We start from the raw sequence: 19654 nt of genomic DNA on the forward strand, positions 1-19654 counted from the left end.
TTGGGTTTTGTGGCTGTACAGTGAAAGGAGGAAATAGTAAACAGTGATCCAGCAAGAGGGAAAGGACGCATTTGGCTGCATTTTTCAGTAAGCTGCACTGAGAAAAATATATATGACTCAATACTTCTAAATTGCTCCCTTCTCTTGAATACTTACACATCTAATAGTAGAGGATATTTCTTGGATTTATCAAAATGGGGAGGCAAGATCATCTGATACCAAAATTCTAAACAAACAGAAAGATTAATTAGTGAGGTAAGAAAAATTATTAGCACAAGATTTTGTTCCTCATGTCCGTCAGTAGCAAGTCATTTCTAGAGTTTAACAATTTGTTAAATGAGAGTAGAAAAGGAAAATGAACTGCTTGGATTCAGCACATTTTTAAGATATAACATTTTCTTTCAGGTTAAAATACTAGTTAATGTTAAAACATAAAGTTGTTCCTAATGTATCTATTAAATACATTGGTGCCTAGTAACATAAAAGTGCATCTTAGAATTTCTAATGTTTTGTTTTTATGATTCTGTTCTTTGGCATCCGATCTACTTATCTAGTTTGTTTATGGCTTATGTTCTAAGTTTTCCTCCAAAATGTTTTCCTCTTCTTGAATTTCCTTGAAGCTGTTTAGGATTTTTAGTTGGCCCCAACTCTATTTTAGAATTCTGATTTAATAACATTTTTGTAATTCTTATTGCCATCCCAGACCGCAAAGCTGAGTTCCCATTTTCAGCTCTGTGTTTCACAGAATGAGATCGGGTTTATATGGAGCAAACTGTTGCGTACATTCTGTATGATCTCCCACGGGTCTGTCTCATTCTCTGTGCTTGATTTAACATCAGTTTAATAAAATTTGTCCCTAAATAATGAGTCAGTTTCCTTCGTTCCCAAATAAAAGATGAGTTATACTAATAGATCTATAAAAAAGTGTTTTTCCACATTTAAATAAAATTATTCCAGATTCAGTAGATTTAAACTGTAGGCAAAAAAATTCTTATCTCTAGAGCTATTTTTATCTAACATTTATCTTCCTTTTTGTTTATGTTTGTTACGATTATTTTACTTGAAAAGAAAAGAAAGATTTGGGAGTAAAATATATAGATTTATATTTTGCTTCAATTTATATTTTGCTGACTATTGTTATGCCTTCTGATTAAATGTGCTTGTAAGAGCAAAATTTAAGTCTCTATTATAATTTCAATAGAACACCAAACTATCAGTTGACCATGATATTTTTAATGAATATGCGAAACCCATCATTTGATCTCTGCTTTGTTTGAATTGGCATTAGTTGATGGGAAGGTGTTTTAGTCCCACTTTTTTGGAGATGTATAGTCTTTGGTTTGGGGGGTTCTTTCTATTCACAGAGTCCCACCTTCCCGGCTCCCTCCTCCCTGACCTACCTTTCATCCCTCCTTTCTGTACTTTGAATGGCTATAACCACCTCCCCATCCCCACAGCTCCATCCTACATCCTGTCTCAAGTCACCCGTCTACTAATGTGGCTTCCGTGACCCTAAAACCTGCAGGGGCTCCCCAGTGTTCATGACTGAAATAGAATGTCACATCTCAGTATTCAGTGCCTTCTGTACCAGGCTGTCAATGTTAGCTCTGGAAAACTCTAAGCTCTTGCCCTTCACGTGTGGCTCAAGGGTAAGCAGCACTAGCATCACCTAGAAGCTTAATACAAATCCAGAAACCTGGACCTTCCTTGACCTGCTGGGTCAGAATGTGCATCTTAATATAAGGTCCCAGGAGACTCACATGCACATTCAGTTTGAGTAGCACTGCTGTAAACTGTTTTTCATGAGGATGCTATACTTTCCTGTGCTTTTCCTGATATTTAAAATTAGATGTGTTGGATCTTTTCTATTATCCTAAATTTTTTTAAAAGCCTAAAATGAATCAATCCTAATATAACAGATTCCTCCCTCCTCTATAAGCTGTTAGCCCTTAGTGGAAAAAATAAAGAAAAACAAACAATAAATAACAAGATTTTCTACTCAAAGAAACCCATTGTTCTTACTGGTCTCTGAATATAATCCATGATTACACAATCAAGCCGGGACCACACTATGGGAGGTCAGCAGGGTTTGGAAAAATTCGAAATTTATCTTCTGAGACTGAAGTTTCAATATTTTATAGCCAACACGAATTGTTTTATATAACTATCTCAGATATCCTTGATCTCTTTGGGTTAAAGGCGAAATATGCTAGGATGTCATTAAGTTAAACACACAATTAATATTAGTAGAATAATAGAGTCACTAATGGGATAAAAGTGAACTAACGATAGAGCATGTTCTCCAAATGCCTTCCCTTTTGACAGAATAAGTTTTATGTAGAATGGTATTATATTTTAAGACAAAAGGATGTAAAATTAGTATTTCTTGTGACAAAACATTTCATGGAGAAATAACCTTTTAAATTAGATTTATATATAACATGAAATACATATTTTCAGATCGAATTACTATAGTTAGAGTGCATTGGTGTTTCCATGAAAAGTACTATTCCAAAGGAATTTAACTTACTTGTTTCATTCAAAATAATGAAGTCCAGTTTTTTGGAGGGCATCTGGACATTCTGCAGCATTTTATCCAAAGCTGAATTGTCTTCCAGGACTCTCAGCCCTAAAGAAATACAGGAGACAGCAGTCATTCATTACAATGTGAAAAATGTGGATTATGTAGTGCAATAATGAGCAAACATGAAATACACTGATCGGACTACACATACTTCAGGTTATAAGGCTTGTGTTCAACTCATTGTCAAGACACAAAGCCAAAGAAAATCACACAATGCTAAGTACATGTTAGACTTATGCAACACACTTTCTTAGAAACAAATGAAGAGTAAAATATGAGAAAATACCTGTATCATTCACGCTGCTGTGTAGAGTATAGAGGGGCAGACCAGGACCTGTTAACACAATGGGGGAAAAATGTTTTGGATGAATACTTTTTTAGAAAAGATAGTATAGATGACTTTTCAAAAATACCATTTGTTACCATTTAACTTTGATAGAATATATAAATATTATAATGCATAAGAAGTTTAATACATGTTAGCTGTTTCTCCTCCCCCTCTCTTTAAAATAGTTGCAATTTCAGTGTAAGAAGTATTACTGGAAAGGCACAGGGCTCAGTAGAATGAAGTAGGAAATGAATCTGTGCCCTGCTGGGCACCTTGGGCACATTATCATCTCTGAACATAATATACTCATCTGCAAAGTAAAATGTGAACTGACATCCTTCCCCACTCTAAATACGTGATCCCACAGGGTTTTTCAGGCTCTGCCCAGGTGGGCTGCAGAGCCCTGTAGCCAGCCTCCCTAGGGAGGGACGGATTTCCCCCCGCTGCCCCCACTCCCATGGAGTCCCAGAGCCAGGCGGCACATCTGCACAGTGCCTGACTTGGATAAGCGATTCCTTTCTGGCATGCAAAAGTGTTTTTCTCACAAGCCCATATCGTCACTGTTTATCCCAACTGTGGTAGTTGCAGAGTGGAAGGTAATGTATAGAAGAGCTATTTTGTGAGCTCTTTAATTTTATGTGTTTGGATGATAATATTAATTTTTATACTGGATTAGAAAGAGTGAAGGCACTTTCCATACCTGGGGATGAATCCTGGCTCACTAGCTCTGTGACTTAGGACAACAGAACTGTGCTTTGATTTCCTCACATAGAAAATGAGGATAATAATATCTACTTGATAGAGATTTCTTAAAGATTAAACAAGATCATGAATATAAAGCTTTTAGCACAGTGCTTAGAATAAAGCGCATGCCCAAGAAATAATTGCTAAAAAAAAAAAAGTCAGTCATAGTAAAGAACCATAAAGAAAAGCATAATAATAAAATATACTAGTGAGGGAAGACTCAGATAACTGGTTTGAAAACATTTATTTATTTTTGTGCTATGGACAGTTCTTTTCAGAATATCCAGATCCTTTCTCCCATTTTGAGAAGTAACCTGGCACACTGTTTAAAAGGGATGGCTCGGGAGGCAGAGGCCTGTTTTGAATCCTGTTGTGCCTGTAACTCGCTGTGTGACCACCTGCATAAGTCACTTGGCCACTCCTTGCCTGGGTTTCTTCATTTGTAATTAATAATAGCAACAGCAACAGAAGATGGAGCAGTGAGCATGTTGGGTGACACGCACCAGCCACATACATTTTCTCATTGAAAGGGACGAGTGCATAAAATAATCATTTAAAACCCCACAATATGTATGTATTTAACACTGAAGTGCTTCTGTTATACACAAGGGTGTGTGTTTGTGCATGTGTGAGTGTGTGTTCGGTCTAAGGCAAGCTATGCAAGTCTCTCAGTGATAAGGGGAAGAAAAGATTGTTTATGCTCACTACTTAAATGTGAGTGGAGAGAAGGGGACTTAGGTGATTTCAAGAGCTCCTCAGATTCAAAAGGAATAGAGGGAGCTGCTTCGAAGTGTGTAACAGCGGCGACTGCCCTCCCTCCCAGGGAGCTCAGACTTACCGGAACATCTCAGCTGATAATACTTCGCCTCTTTACTGAATGACACAGAATAGTACTGACACCTTTCCGGATTCAGCTCACAACTAAGGCATGTCACTTTTGTATAGTCACTAAGTTGGATTCTGTAAAACCAACGGTGGAAATTAAGTGCTTGAAGAAAAGATAAGTGAGAGGAAAGAACTGAATAAAGCCATATTCTAGTTTCAAAGACAGCAGCATGCCAACGCAATCTTTAGGACTTTTTTTTTTTTTTTAGCATGAAATAAATACATGAATTAATAGTAACCTCAAACCTCCCATTGTTTGGAAATATCACAAAACATCGAATAAAGCCATTCTCTCTTGTGGACATGTAGATTGATTTATGAAGGAATAAAAAGTGCTCAATAGCAATACCAGTTTAATATTAGTTAGGACAAGGCAAAAAATAAAAATAGAGTTCAGAAATTGTTCGTCAGCTAAAATGACTCAAGTCAACAACTTGACAGAGCTCTTACTTATAAAGATTCCTTCCTCCTGGCATTCCTTTATATTCATTACTAATGTAGTATCTAGGAAGAGAAAAAAATGAAATATATATTAATTATGTTTTTTAAGAAGTCAGAGGCGATCCACCGCTCTCAGACCCCAAGCCTAAGTGTGCACGGAGCGCGCGCACGGGTGCCCGCCGCCCTCCGCCATCGCTTCCGTGTCCCTCACCCCCGAGAAGCCATTTTTCTCCGTCATCTCTACACAGAAAGGTCTTGTTCTTAACAGACTAAAATATGTAAAACCAGAGATTTCTTCCTTAATTAGAGTGACAAGTAAAAACACAAAAGAAGGCTTCTGTCAAAAAAAAATAGGACTAGGCAGCTAGCCTGAAATTGAGACCCCACTCATTGATCCCGATCGTTGTATTTTCTGTCTTATAACATAAGCTACTAGATGGCAGGAGCCCCATGTTCCTGAGAGCAGCAGAGCCACTGCTAAAGAGGGGCTTCAAAAGCTACTTCGGGCGGCGGCAAAATTCCTCCGCGATTAGACCAATAAAGAATCATAAAAGTGCCTCAGATTCTAATGAAAAATAACACCCCCTTTTCTACCAACTCATATATGGCAGTTAGCCTCTGCAAAGCTTTCCATTTTGCAAAGAGTAAGGCCGGGACATGGACAGATAAAATTGCCTTTCCAAGCCTTCCAAAAAATCAGTGCCAGCTGAAATTTAACAAAATGCCCCTCATTGCTAGTTCGGCGTTCCACAACGTTCATGTAAAAGAGGATACAGCTCTTGTAATGTAAAGCAGGTAAGAGCAAGAGGTAGAGCTGCCTGGTGGCATGGTATCAAATCTGCTAAGCATATGTGAAAATCATTAAGGCTTCCGTATGTTAAAAAGAAAAAAAGTATTGAACACATTCCAAAAAGACTACTCTTTATTTGTAGGAGATTTTTTCCCTACTTCTGGGCAAAGAGGGCATGATTATGACAAGTAGGTTTATATCCTATCAATTGTTACACTACTCACAGATAATCACTGGTTAGAGCTTCTATCCCGATGACTTCCCAGGTGCCTTTTGTAATAAATGTGCAGTCCTGATGGTTTTTTTTTTTTTTCAAAAAAAAAAAAAAAAGATTGATTAGAGACTCTCTGTGTTCAAAGTGGAGGATTAAATCATTTATATCAGGAATTCAAATAACCTTGGATTTTCTTGTTGAGTTTCCCCACCTCGTTCCACATGACACAATACACCACTGAGGAGTTTAAATTAATCTGATTTTTATACACATTGATCCACCTTACCAAATGATTTCCACTTCAAGTTGGTTTCCAAAAAAAAAAAAAAGAGGTCAACATGAAATAAAATATGTAAGAATACTCACTTTTTTATCTATTTGGAAATAGCAAATGTGTCTGTAACCTTCTTCATTGCTGATGATCTTGTAGAAGCTATTACCATCAAGGGTAAAATGAGGTTCTGAAGGCCTAAACTAGAAAATAATAGAGAACAAAAGAACATTAAAGCACAGTGTCTCATCTCAGTACCAACTTTAGTTTTAGAAAGTCCTGTCCAATACCTACGCTCAAAAATCCATGCTCCATTTATATGCCAAATTAAAATTAAAGTGTCTCAAAAAGAAAATTCTCTTTCTATAAAATGTGAACAAAAACACCATACTCATAGGTAATTTTCGTGAGCAGTAAATGAGAGAATGTATATAAAGAGGCTTGTAGAAAACAATAAATAGATGTTGTTGTGATTTGGAGACATCTTTTCTCTATGGATGATAATTATGACTTCTGGTTGCAAGCACCTGGAAAATAGCATTAACCTTTCAGTTTGGAGCAGTAAATTTCCTCAGTGTCACAAATGTGCTCTCTTGAAACAGACATATTATTTTATATTGTTTCAGGTTGGGGGTGGTTTGCAATTTGGGGATATTTTTCTTTCCTGTTTTTACACATATTTCTTTTTGAAACTCAGACTTAGTATTTAACCATTTCTGGACTACATACTATAAGGAATGTCTGTTGTATATTTCATATGAAAACATTCATATAGTTATTATTATAAGCCTTTTCATTTTGTTAAATATGATCAACAATTTACAAAAAATATTTGTATAGAAATATAGAACAAATTTCCATTTTTTTACAGTTCAATAAAAGATAGTACTCAGAACATAATGCAGTTTAAGTAGAAGAGAGTCTATCCCAGCCTGAAAGGAATATGTTGGTTTACGATTTTGATTTCCTAGCTACATTTGAGAGCAGGTAGGAGATGGTCTTTTAAAATTGTTGGTTCACTTCGCCCTCGATGTTTCCTCTCTCATCAGCTCCCATTTTGGGAAGGAAGAAAAATGCTTCCCTCTTCTATTTAGTGATTCAAAGCGAATTCATTTATGGAGCAAGCTGAGGCGTGCGGTACACTTGGTGTTCTCATTACAGAGCTTTGAAACACATTCCCCTCTCTAGACCTGTGTTCACAGCCTTATCTTTTTAATACATTTCCCTGTTTCCCCTGGATGGAGTTGTGCCTAGTAGAAATGTGTGAAAAGTGGCATCTGTCTGGTTAAATACAGAGAGGAAAAAACATATTTTTTTCAAAGAGTCGTGAGGAAGTGTAGCATGTCTCTTGCCATGGAGGAAACCACTTTTCATGTTGGCAAACCTCTCCCCTCTGCCCAATCAATGCCTGAAGAAAAAGGACGTGTGAATGCTGCCGGAGCTCTGAGCCCAGCTAGAAGGGGTTGTCTTCTTGGACTGGGGACCTCACCTCTATGATCCAAGAGGTATAAAATCTTTACATTTTGGGGGTCACTTTATTTCCCTCTTAAAGGGGGCTTAATAGAAGTGATCATAAAAATTAAGTGAGATGCATTCCTCATCTACCATGCAAGGTGACATGATGACTGGAGTTCCTTCATCAACTCATTACATTCTATGGCCATAGCAATCTGGGTGGTAATTCTGTGCAATGTGTATATAACTCAGTGGGACTGAGAAGCATGACAAGTCCCTGAGGGTCACCACACTTTCCTGGATAAAGCTCTGCATCTGGACGCCTAATAAAGCATAAGCCTGCCAGTATGATTTCCTCCAAAGAGAGGTGCATAGTGGGTACTGTGTGGTTGCTGCTGAGTTTTTCTGCTTGTTGTAGTGACCTCTCTTTAGGTATCTGTGCAGGCTGGGGACAGAACCTGTGTTTTCTGTCTTTAAAGCACATAACTTCAAATGTGAGGTCACTGGACACCTTGGCCAACTTTCAGCCATGGTTACCCTTTAACTTGCTGGGAGTTACAACTTGCCAGGAGTGCGCTATGCTTTGTCTGCTCTGCTTTTGATTTTTCACTTGTCCCCTTACTTTTTCCAACTGTGTGTGTTATATATTCTCTACAAAAAGATATCTTTATAGGGAGCATTTACATATTTTGAGAAATAGGTTAACTAATATTGCTATTAATAACGTATCACTTAGAGCCCTAGTTTTAAATAGCTGCATATTAAATAGCTGAGTAGCTGACTCATCCATAAAACCCCACAACTTATAACACTTACTCTTCCAACCCAGCCAGTAGTACTCATTTCAATGTGTTGCCATGCCTAGGAAGGGAAAGAGACAATGACAGCATTTCAAAGAGAAGTCAGATGAAATCTATAGCCATAATTTGTGGTAATATAAATAGAGCTGTACTTACAATAACTGAAAACTATCTCCATTCATATATTTCTATTTATGTTAGTATTTTTCAAGTCATTACATTACATCATTTGACTCTCTTGCCTAAAGTTATATCCTGGGTCCTTCTGGAAGCTCCACTGGTGTTTTAAATCCAGCATGCACAAAACTAAAGAGAATTTCATTTGATTTCCTCTGTCCCACCAGCCTGTTCTACTCCCTCATTCTTCTTCTAGTTAGTGGCACCTATTCACCCAAGCCAGAGACCTGGGGGTCATTCTAGATTCCTGCCCTCCTCATAATCACCTCCTTCAGCCCCTGTCACCTAGTTCTTTGACTTCTCTGTCCTTCTCTACAGCTAAGGGCTTTGTTCATGTCCTCGGCAGGTTGCCCAGGGTCTGTTGCCAGAATCTCCTTGTTGGAGATCCTGCTGCTCTTCTCTGCTGACCTTAGTTAGCAATAGATAGGCCTGTCCCATTGTGATAGTCTTTTCTTTAAAACCTTGAAACAACTCCCCATTTCTTACGAGATAAGTCCAAACTCCAGGAATGGCACCTGAGCCTTTGCCTATATCTCTAGCCTCATTGCTCCCCACTACACCTCTCCCCCAGTCCCTAGTTCCTGCATGTTCCAAGCTATTCACACTGGATGCCTTTGCACAGCCCTCTGCTTCTATGGCGTTCTGTCCTTATCTGCTCAGCACACGGCAACTTACCCCAGGCTACTCTATAGCTCTCCCACATCATCTCCTTCCCCAGTCTGCCTGCCCTTAGTAGAGATGATCATCTTCTTTTGCACTCTATTCCCTCTGTACCTTGGTTGAACCCTTTTTATGGTACAATGAGGTATTATGAGGATTTCATTGGCAGCAAGCAAAGAGCTTGGGTTTTGCAGTTTGAATTCTGACTGTGCCCTGTGACCTGAGCTAGCTCCTCAAACGTTGATCCTCAGCTTCCACAGTGACTTGTATACCATAAGTGGCAGCTTTTATTATTTATTTTGATAATATTCCCAACTAGAACAGAAACATTTTGGGGGCAGGCATGCTGACTAATTCACTTTTTAAAAAAATCCATAGCTTAGCACAGAGCTTGGAACATAACAGGAATTCCATGTTTGTTACATAAATTAATAAGTGAATCAAGTTATGTGAGGCTCCAGGTCTGGGAGGTGAGAGTCTGCCCTGAGCCTAGCCAGGATGAGAGCAGGGATGGTAGGTGTGTAAGCAGAGGGTCTGTGACTAGATAAGGGGGATTGGGGAGGTATCCTTGGCATATGCCAGCAAACCTCTTCCAGGATCCACCCCTCCCAGGCTGCAGGCTCCCAGAGGGACTTTAACTTTGACCGTCATCCTAGTTGGACCTCATGGTCTCCTGGCTAGAAGCCTCCCAGCACCTCAAGGTTGGATGAACACAGTGGGCCTCAGGATTGCCACCCTCTCAGACTGGCAGTTATTTATTTCCATTCTAAAGCTGTTTCCTGCTTAAAGACAGTGACAGTATGGTAATGGGTTTGTGGCCTCATGTGTTTGTTTTGTTTCACACACACTCAGCCAGTTATTCCCCATTCCCTACATTATCTTTATTAAAACACACTCTGTTGAGCTTGCAGCTGCTGGCCCTCTTTGGTTTTTAAAATATTTACATCAGATTCTATCTTGTGGTCAGTCACCCCCTCTCCACTTCCCAAGTGATAGTATCCATAACTAAAACAGTATGACTAGTCAGTGTAGGAGAAATAGAAGCACCTCGGGATGGCAGGTTATCTAGGAGTTTTATTCAAGATTTTATTGCCTCAGGATCAGACAGAGTCAGAAAGAAAAGAAACTCAAACTTCATTTCCTGATTCCCAGCCTTCACTCTCCCCAACTGCACAGACCTTCTGATCACATGTTGCTCTAGAAGCAGAACATCCCCATTCAGTCTCACCACTAAGCAGTTCCATCTTCCACTGGACTCATCATAGTCACAAATATCCATGACCGAATAGTTCTGAATCCTCCTGAGCCACTGCAAAGAAATTCTTTCTTGTGTTGCCCATGTCACATCACACAAGTAGTGATCCCTGGAAGGAAGAAAGAAAGGAAGGACAGAGAGAGAGAATGAACATGACTATTGCCAGACCTCGGTACAAATAGACATTTTACTCAGTGAAAAGAAATCAATCTTAATGGGAAGTAGAATTATAAATGGTTAATGAAACCATTTAATATAATATTTCACCTTTTCTTAAAGCTTAAAGTGCAATTTAATTTGGAATGAAAATTAAAATATATCCAACAGGAAAAGCAGCAACAATATTCTACAGTGGCTTAACATGCGTGACTCAAACCACGAGCTCAGGATTTATCAAGTCTTCAACTTGGCCTTTGGTAGTGCCAGGGAGTCAAGGGTGATGTTTTCGCATCTCCTTTCTGCTGTCTTGAGGGAAGTGAGGCCATGGACACTGGCTAAGATTTGACTGTTTCTTGTATTTTACGTGCTTCTCCAGAAAATTCTTTCTATTAGGGTGAAACTACAGCTAACCCTTTTCTCAACTTCATTTTCAAAGGGGAAAAAATTGACTCACACCTCCAGAAACTTTGAAAATCAAAGAAATATATTCTAAAAAGACATTTCTCAAGAGTCAAAACATGAACTCTGCAAAGAAATGAAAGAACCCTGTGGTATTTTCACATAAATTTATGTAAACAGAGGTATCTCTAGTAGTGCATCCTCCCCAACACATACTTAAAAAATTTTTGGAACCACCTTCTGATTTATAGTGAAGTGCATGGAATTCATTGTTTACTTTTCTGCTGGCCTCCCTCACATTATTGGCAATGGATAGTTTATGCTTTTTCTCCCTCCTCCTCCCCGATTGTGGTTTTGGATTACTATTCACAAATCCCTGCTCTCGAGTGTCTGATTGCAGCCTTGCTCTTTTTTGTCAGAGAGTTCCAAATGAGTGTGTTCATCTCCCTCTTCCCGCCTGGTCTGGTGGCTGTATCTCCTCCCCATCCCAAATGTTCTCACACTATCCACTTGCTCTCTCCTTCACAGGCTGGACCTGCCCCTCTCCTTGCTTGACTGCAAGCTCTTTTACAGGGTGTCCCCAGGGCCTAGCAGAATGCCTGACTCAACACAGGCACTAATTATATGTCCATGGAATGCAGCACAGAAGAAAGCAAAGCCCTCTCCTGACCTGTGGGACCTGTCATATTGTCATACTGAAGGACCATAGCTTTGTCCTTCTTCAGAATTCATAGATCAATTTCCATCTCCACTCCCTTCGCAGACACCTAATCACACAACAAACATTTACTGGGCACTCGGGATGGATTAGGTGCTGGATAAAGCCCTTTAAGCCCCTCACAGCTTCATCATCCCCATTTTACAGCTGGGAACACTTAATGTGCGAATGTGCCTGGTGATACCGGGCTTCCATGCTACCCTGCTGTAAGGCGCAGGTACTGAAACAAGACAGAACCCCTTCACTCAGCCGCAGAGCACTGCATTTCTGTAAATTGGGGTCCCTTTTCACTTCAGTCCTTTTACTTGCTTCTGAAGAAACTATATACTACCTAGTCTGGGTGGCTGGTATTCTCAGGAACACACCATGAGTTTTCCCAGTTGCCCCCTCTTTGTTCAGTCTTGCTCTTTAGCCTGAAGTGGCTGCCAAGCTCTAACTTCCTTAGGTCTTGGCCTAAATGTCCCCTCATCCACGATGTCTTCTTGGAAACCTCCTTCTCCCACACCACTCTGCCAGGTCTCATTGCACTCATCACAAACCGCCAGGCTGCAGGGGCTGAGAGTGCAACTGCCACTTTCCATGCCGGGAAACAGAGACATCTCATCCAGTCTGACGCTTCTGCATCTGCCCAATGCAGGGGAGCTAAATGAGAACCTGGAAAGGTGAATACACTTTACCCAGGACAGGCAATAAATCTGTGCAAAGAGAATGGAAGTATGAAAAGCACAACAGAAAAATGAAGCTTTCTGAAATTAGTTTTTTAGACCAAACGTTGGAAAACTTTTTCAATTAAGGGTCAGAGAGTTAAGTATTTTAAGCATTGTGGTCCACATCTCTGTCACTACTCCACTCTGCCTTTGTAGCACAAATGTAGCCAGAGACCATAATTAAATGAATGAGTTCATTTAATATTCCACTGAAAAGCTAAAATTTGAATTTCATTAAACTTTCATATATCATGAAATATTATTACTCTTTTGATTTTTGTTCCCAACCACTTAAAAATGTAAAACCTGGGCAGATCACCTGAGGTCAGGAGTTCAAGACCAGCCTGACCAACATGGCAAAACACTGACTCTACTAAAAATGCAAAAATTAGCCAGGCGTGGTGGCACACACCTGTAATCCCAGCTACTCAGGAGGCTGAGGCAGGAGAATTGCTTGAACCCGGGAGACGGAGGTTGCGATGAGCCAAGATCAAGCCGCTGCACTCTAGCCTGGGTGAGAGTGAGACTCGGTCTCAAAAAAAAAAAAAAAAAAAGTAAAAACCATTCTTACTTGTGGACCACACAGAAATGGGCAGTGGACTGCATTTGGCCCATAAACCCTAGTGTGTTAACCCCTGTCCTATATCAGTGGTTACTATTTTTTCAGGCCAAAAACCATTTGGACAATCTGATGAAACTGATGTACCTCTCTCTAGGTGGGAAAAGCCTCTCCACTGACATACATACAACATCTGAAAATTCCATGGGCATAGATTAGGAATTTGGGCTCCAGCAATATTCTTCTTCTTTTTAAAAGTGCTCTGGTAGAGCGAAGGGGTAGGTGATGGGGGGAACAACTTTTTGACAATAATTAGTGGATCACCCAGTACTAAATAGCTTTATCTATTAACAGTCATAAATTAAACATCAGGTTCAGAAATCAGCAATATAAAAGCAACTATTCCCCATTTGAAAACATTGAGTAATGGAATTTGGGAAGTCAGCCAGGAAACTCACGTGCATCAGTCATCTTCCCTGCCCATTTTCAGATCAAAGGTTTATGGTCCTGGACCCTGCATGGCCTGGGTTACTCTCCATGACCCCAGGTGTACTCTGCACCCTGTGCATGCTCAGCAAGGCAGTTCACCCGTGGCGCAGACAGGAATTTTTGAATTTTCTTATAAACATACTTCCCTTCAGTGGCAGCCTTGAGCCAAGATTATGCCAGTCTGAGATGTCAAAGAATCATTAAAAAAAAAAAAAAAAACCTGCCAGGTGCAGTGACTCATGCCTGTAATACCAGCATTTTGGGAGGCCAACGCAGGTGGATCATTTGAGGCCAGGAGTTCTAGACCAGCCTGGCCAGCATGGTGACACCCTGTGTCTACTAAAAATACAAAAATTAGTCAGGCATGGTGGGGCGCATCTGTAATCCCAGCTACTCGGGAGGCTGAGGCAGGAGAACTAATTGAACCGGGCAGACAGAGGTTGCATTGAGCCGGGATCATGCCATTGCACTCCAGCCTGGGTGACAGAGTAAGACCCCATCCCAAAATAAATATTAAATAAAGCCAATGGCTCAATTGTACTTTTTACTGAAAAGTTTAAGTCCCACTTAAAACCAGAAAAATCCAACCAGCAGGATTATCATCTATGCTTTGCATACTGCATGCTGCTTTTATTCTGCAAAAACAGGCCAATACTGAGTAGCTTTCTTATGTAATGGTTTTAGTGGGGTGGAAGAGGGACCACCCCTGCAGTCCAGGCCTTCCTGAGAGCCTGGACAACTTACCCAGGTTAGACATATGAGCCAGCAAGCTCTTCTACCTTCTGCAGCTGGATTAGTCCAACGAGAATATGGTTGATTTTAATACTAAAATGACGGAGTAATTTCTGGATGTAAAATAATAAGTTCACACCCATGTGGAGTCTACTATGTGCCAGGAACTATTCTAAGTGCTTGACATAAGCTCATGACCACCCTATGAGGTGAGTACTGCAGATCATGCTCTGCAGACAAAGAAACTTAACAGCAGAGGATTTAAGTAACTTGCCCACTATCGCCCAACTGGGAAGTGTTGGAGCTGGGATTCAATTCAAGCTGTTGGCTTCAGATTCCCAGTTCATACTCGTTCCCTCTATGAAACCTCCACCCATCCATTTGGAAAATGTTGCTAGCTAGCTTCACCTTCTTGTTTCTTTTCAGCATAAAGTTCCTCACTTAAAGAAATCTATTCCTAGAGAACTTGTGTGTAAACTAAATTTTATAAGGCAAATTATATGTGAATGCACTGAGAGAGACTTGTTGAAAATCACACAACAGAGAATCCCCTTGTAAAGTGACCACCTGTCCCAGCATAATGCCTTGCAAAGAGTAAGCATTTAATAAATGTTTGTTGGGTAATATTAATTCCCTTAATTTGTGTAAATGTTTCTTTTGGTATATTAAGGATACTTAAAATAAGGTATTTATCACCAACTGGAAATCATATTGGAGGGAAAAATGCTACAAAGAGCAACTGCAACCGTGGAATGATTAATTCAGTGAATCACCCGAGGAAGCGGGCGTACTGCCAGTGCTGGCCTCAGGCTCCATGCCACCCTCTGCTCTGATGGGGATGCCAACCCTCCCAGGTTCGCTGACAAATCCCTCAGGAGAGGAATGGGTGGGATGAGATGAAGCAGATCTGAGGGCTGCAGCACCCGTACACCCGCACAGTCGTAGCATGCAGGTCCTAATGTGCAGATGTCACTAGCTTCCAGTTTATTTATATCCTGTGTGACAATCTGAGGCTTTGATGTTGCAGCTTTATAGGCCAGGGGTCGTAACAGTTCAGAGAAGACACAGCAAGACTTTATATCTATTGTGTCATTCAGGAGCAGAGAGAGCAGGGATGGGGTATGTCATGAGCTGGGTGTGATGAGCCCCAGAGCCATTCAACAGATGTTGGGTGGGGTTACTACAGTAGAACATGCCCTTTCCAATCCCCTAGATTCAGGCCACAGAATTTTTGGCAGACAGGAGATAAAAGGAGGGATTTCTATGCAAGGTCATTTTGAAGTCTATCCATAGTGCTGGCAGCGTGAACCACTATTCTATACACACAAAGCCATCTAGATAACTTACTCATCCATTCATCCATCCACCCATCCATCCATCCTCTGCTTATCTATTAGTTTATTCTACAAATATTGGTTGGGCATATGCTATGTCGCAGGCACCCTACTACACACTGGAGATACGATTGCAGGATTGGCCTCTACTGCGTAGAACCTGTCTTACTTCAGTCAACAATGAATGTACTGCTCTAGATAAAAGTTAGGAGATTTATGATTTTACATTATGTGCTGTTTTCCTTCAAATTTTTGAGCTTTCCAGTTCTCATTATGAACAACGAACACAAAATAGCAGCATAACAAATCTAATCAACTTTAGCACTAAATCAATGCAGGCAGCAGGGAGACTCACCCTGGTTCAAGTTCAGGCCTTGGTTGTTGGAAACGCAGCCTGGCTGCCCTTCTCACTTATCAGAGAAGCAGGGCTTCCACCCATTTCTGCTAATTCCTAACAAAGTCACAAACCAGCCTCATCCTCCATGGATTTCACTTGCTGCAGGCTCTGTGGTGAAGGGATATGGCCTAACAGGAAAACTAATGAGGGTAACATGGGCAGAGGAAGGAGGAGAGGCACTGATCCTGGCCAGGCTTCCCACTCCAGGAACTAGTAAATCACCAGGTAACAGGCTGAGCAGGTTACTAAGAGGCGTAACTCACCTGGTTTTACTTGGCCCTGCTGGATCTTTGCATGAGGCCAGAAAACGGTGTATCATCATGTACTAGAGCATTTTTCCCAGAGAGCATCTAGAGTCTAGTTCTAGAAAAACCGCAACCTTACCAGTGTTAACAGAGACCAGAGCTATATTTTAACCGCAACCTTACCAGTGTTAACAGAGACCAGAGCTATATTTTAAACTCCCTAAAAAACACATTCCTGTGGCATTTCCAAAAAAACAATATTCTTTGGTAATATACATTCCACACAAAATCTCCATAGTGAGTCTTAAGTGTGACTTAAAGAACTACTGAGAACAAGAACTTATTGACGAATTCACATAAGGCCAAAAATCCGTCCTGAGAATTGCTTGTTTCTTGAGCCCAGCACTTCACACAGCTGTGCCTTGGAAACGGATCTGTAAGTGGGAAAGACTTCGTTTCTTTGGGGAATAAATGAGACAGCAAGAGCAGAGCACTGAGCACAGTCCCAGCCCATGAGAAGGACTCAATACATTTTTAACTAACTTATTCAAATATTTTGGTCCAGCAGGCATAGGCCTTGGTCCTATTCCCACCTTCCACACTAACTTGCTGTGTGACCTTGAGCAAATGACTTTACCTCTCTGAGCCTCGGTTCTCTCACCTGTGCCTCACAGCGGTGTTGTGACTGTGTCCTGGAACCACTCCAGGTTCTGTCTAAGCTCCCAGGACTATTGCGGGAAGGAGGGAGGACAAGGACTAGACCTGCCAAAACTGAGAAGCAATCTCTCATTTGCTTTCCGGCCATACACTTCTATATTATATCTCACTTGAACAAAGGTTTCCAGGTCCTTAAAAAGTTTATAAACCATTGATAAGTTCTAAAGCCCCTTTCCGATGGAATCTTTTTCAGAGCAGGTGCTCATGGCTCATCCTCCCTACAGGCAGATATTGGTGACAGACCAAAAGGCCACACCAGGCTCTGCTGGTCTTCTCCTGGGAAGCCCTGACTTTTCCATGCTCTGTTTTTTCCGCCTCAGTGTCCTTCCTCCTCACTGCACCCTGCTGGAAGCCAACCTGCTCAATCTGCACATTCTCCAGGGGGTATTTTTTGTTCCTGGGGTCGTGAAAACCCCATGTTCTCCTCCTCAGAATGCCTCCATTCTATTGCTCGTATCTCTCTTATCACTCCTGGGGGCATTTATCTGAATGTTTTCTATCATCTACTGATGATAAGCGCTACAAGGGCACAGGCTTTCTATGGACATTTGGGAGTAGAAACAGAGGCTGCCCATCAATGATGATGATTAAAGGTGTCTGGATGGAATCGAAAGGCAGACTTTGAAACCTTTGGGTAAATTTTTACTCCATTGGACAAACCCAGAAAAATTTTTTAAAACTTACTAATCGATTTTCCCCCTGAATGAATGGGTTACTACAGACATTTCTAACCAAAATAATGAATTACTAACCACGGAGCACAGCCCACAGCCTTCCTGATGTACTTAATGCAACTCCAGAGAAAATGGATGCTTCCGTACTGCTGTGACGGTGCCTTCAGGAATCTGAGGGCACCAGCTGTAATCACACAGAGGGAGACACGAAGCAGTGTCTGATAGCTTGTTCGTTCAAGCCAGAAAGTCAGGTTTGAATACAGATTCGTACTTGGTCATTTTCTTAATCTGTAGGTCTCATTTTCTTATCTGTGAACAGGCACACGATGACAGTTGGAAAGACAGACTGACTTTAAAGAGTCCTAAGATAAAGCATGTGATAATCCCTGTGTCTGGCACATGGTGAGTACTCAATGTATGCTAGTTGTTATTTAAAAACAGCAACAGGCCGGGCACAGTGGCTCTCGCCTGTAATCCCAGCACTTTGGGAGGCCAAGGCGGGCAGATCATGAGTCAGGAGTTCGAGACCAGCCTGACCAACATGGTGAAACCTCATCTCTACTAAAAATACAAAAATTAGCCAGGCATGCACCTGTAATCCCAGCTGTACTCAGGAGGCTGAGGCAGGAGAATCGCTTGAACCTGGGAGGCAGAGGTTGCAGTGAGCCGAGATGGCATCACTGCACTCTAGCCTGGGCGACAGAGCAAGACTCTGTCTCAAAAAAAAAACAAACAACAACAACAAAAAACCAGCAACAAAACCAAATAAATAACAGAAATGAGTAAATATGGAGCTATCAGAGAGCCGTAAATTGTACCCAGTATGTTGGTTCCTTTACAGGAAAATAAACAAGGGGCTGAAGGTGCTCCATGGCGGAATTTCAAACCACTGACATGATTTCAGGAAGTGAAGTCTTGGAGCACAAAATGACCGTGGAGCTCCCTAAACTTAATCCACAGATTTCCTGCATTTCTCTAGGCTTTACAAGGCTCTTTGGGACCTGACCTTGTCCCTTCCACTCTCTTCTTCAGTCAAAAGGCTCCAGTCACCCCAACCTCCTTGCAGTTCCTCCTACACCCCAAGCACATCTCCTCTGCAGGGCCTTTGCACTTGCTCTTCCTCTGCCCCCTGCTATTGGTGTGGATGGAGCCCTCCTGCTCTTCACATCACTGCCACAGTTCATTTTATCCATGAGGATTCCCTGACCTCCCCTCATCAGCCCCATCCATTTTGCTCTGCTCAGGTTTTCTTCACCACATTTATTGCTACCTGGCATATTACACTGCTCTTTTTTTATCTGGTTATTTTCTGTCTCCCCCAATTTGAATGTAGGCTCCATAACACCAGGGGCTGGCTGCTCTGTCCATTGTCATCCTCATCTCTAGAGTTGTGCCCAGACTGAGGACGTGAAGATGCTCAACAAAGAGTTGCTGAAGGAAAGAATGAATGACTGTCAGCGGGGATGACACAGTGGGAGGCTGTGATCCACTTTGCCATTCACTTTTGAAAAGTTCTCCCTAGAAAGTGTAAAACTGTTTACAAGCCAAGCATTCAGGACAAGAGTCTTACCCTATCAACATAGAAGCAGGAGCAGTGATTTGTATGGAAGTTGCATTGGTGACTGAGCTGAGAGAGTCTGTATTTACAACAAAGAACTTTACAGTTGGATTCACAGCTCCTGCCTAGGAAAAAACAATCACAGAATTGGTATTGACAAAAAAAAAAAGTAACATCATTGCACACATTTTAAAACTGCACAAAAACGTCTGCATTATGGTCATAAAATTATCACAATCAGACATGTTCCAACAATTTAATATAAATAAAATAACATAAGGGAGAGTCATGAAATGCAACCTTTTCATGGTCAGGCAGAAACAGAATATGTGTACATAAATATATATATATATATATATATA

The 19654-nt window shown here is 41.0% G+C and overlaps 1 protein-coding gene across 2 annotated transcripts in view; it reads right to left on the minus strand.

Annotated features, from left to right (window-relative positions):
• The window catches only part of DPP4 (dipeptidyl peptidase 4), an 82614-nt gene that overhangs the window by 21959 nt on the left and 41001 nt on the right, over nucleotides 1–19654 (minus strand). For both annotated transcript variants that reach the window (XM_003820939.5, XM_057301423.2), the window contains exons 10-19: nucleotides 19305–19417; nucleotides 10578–10713; nucleotides 8529–8573; nucleotides 6353–6460; nucleotides 5997–6064; nucleotides 4992–5045; nucleotides 4495–4616; nucleotides 2871–2918; nucleotides 2531–2629; nucleotides 157–226 (exon numbers count right to left, since the gene is read on the minus strand). In XM_003820939.5, coding sequence (XP_003820987.3) covers nucleotides 157–226; nucleotides 2531–2629; nucleotides 2871–2918; nucleotides 4495–4616; nucleotides 4992–5045; nucleotides 5997–6064; nucleotides 6353–6460; nucleotides 8529–8573; nucleotides 10578–10713; nucleotides 19305–19417 — 863 coding nt within the window. The remainder of the gene's footprint in view (nucleotides 1–156; nucleotides 227–2530; nucleotides 2630–2870; nucleotides 2919–4494; nucleotides 4617–4991; nucleotides 5046–5996; nucleotides 6065–6352; nucleotides 6461–8528; nucleotides 8574–10577; nucleotides 10714–19304; nucleotides 19418–19654) is intronic.

The sequence above is a fragment of the Pan paniscus genome, chromosome 13 (assembly GCF_029289425.2).
Source record: "Pan paniscus chromosome 13, NHGRI_mPanPan1-v2.0_pri, whole genome shotgun sequence".
Classification (NCBI taxonomy): Eukaryota; Metazoa; Chordata; class Mammalia; order Primates; family Hominidae; genus Pan; species Pan paniscus.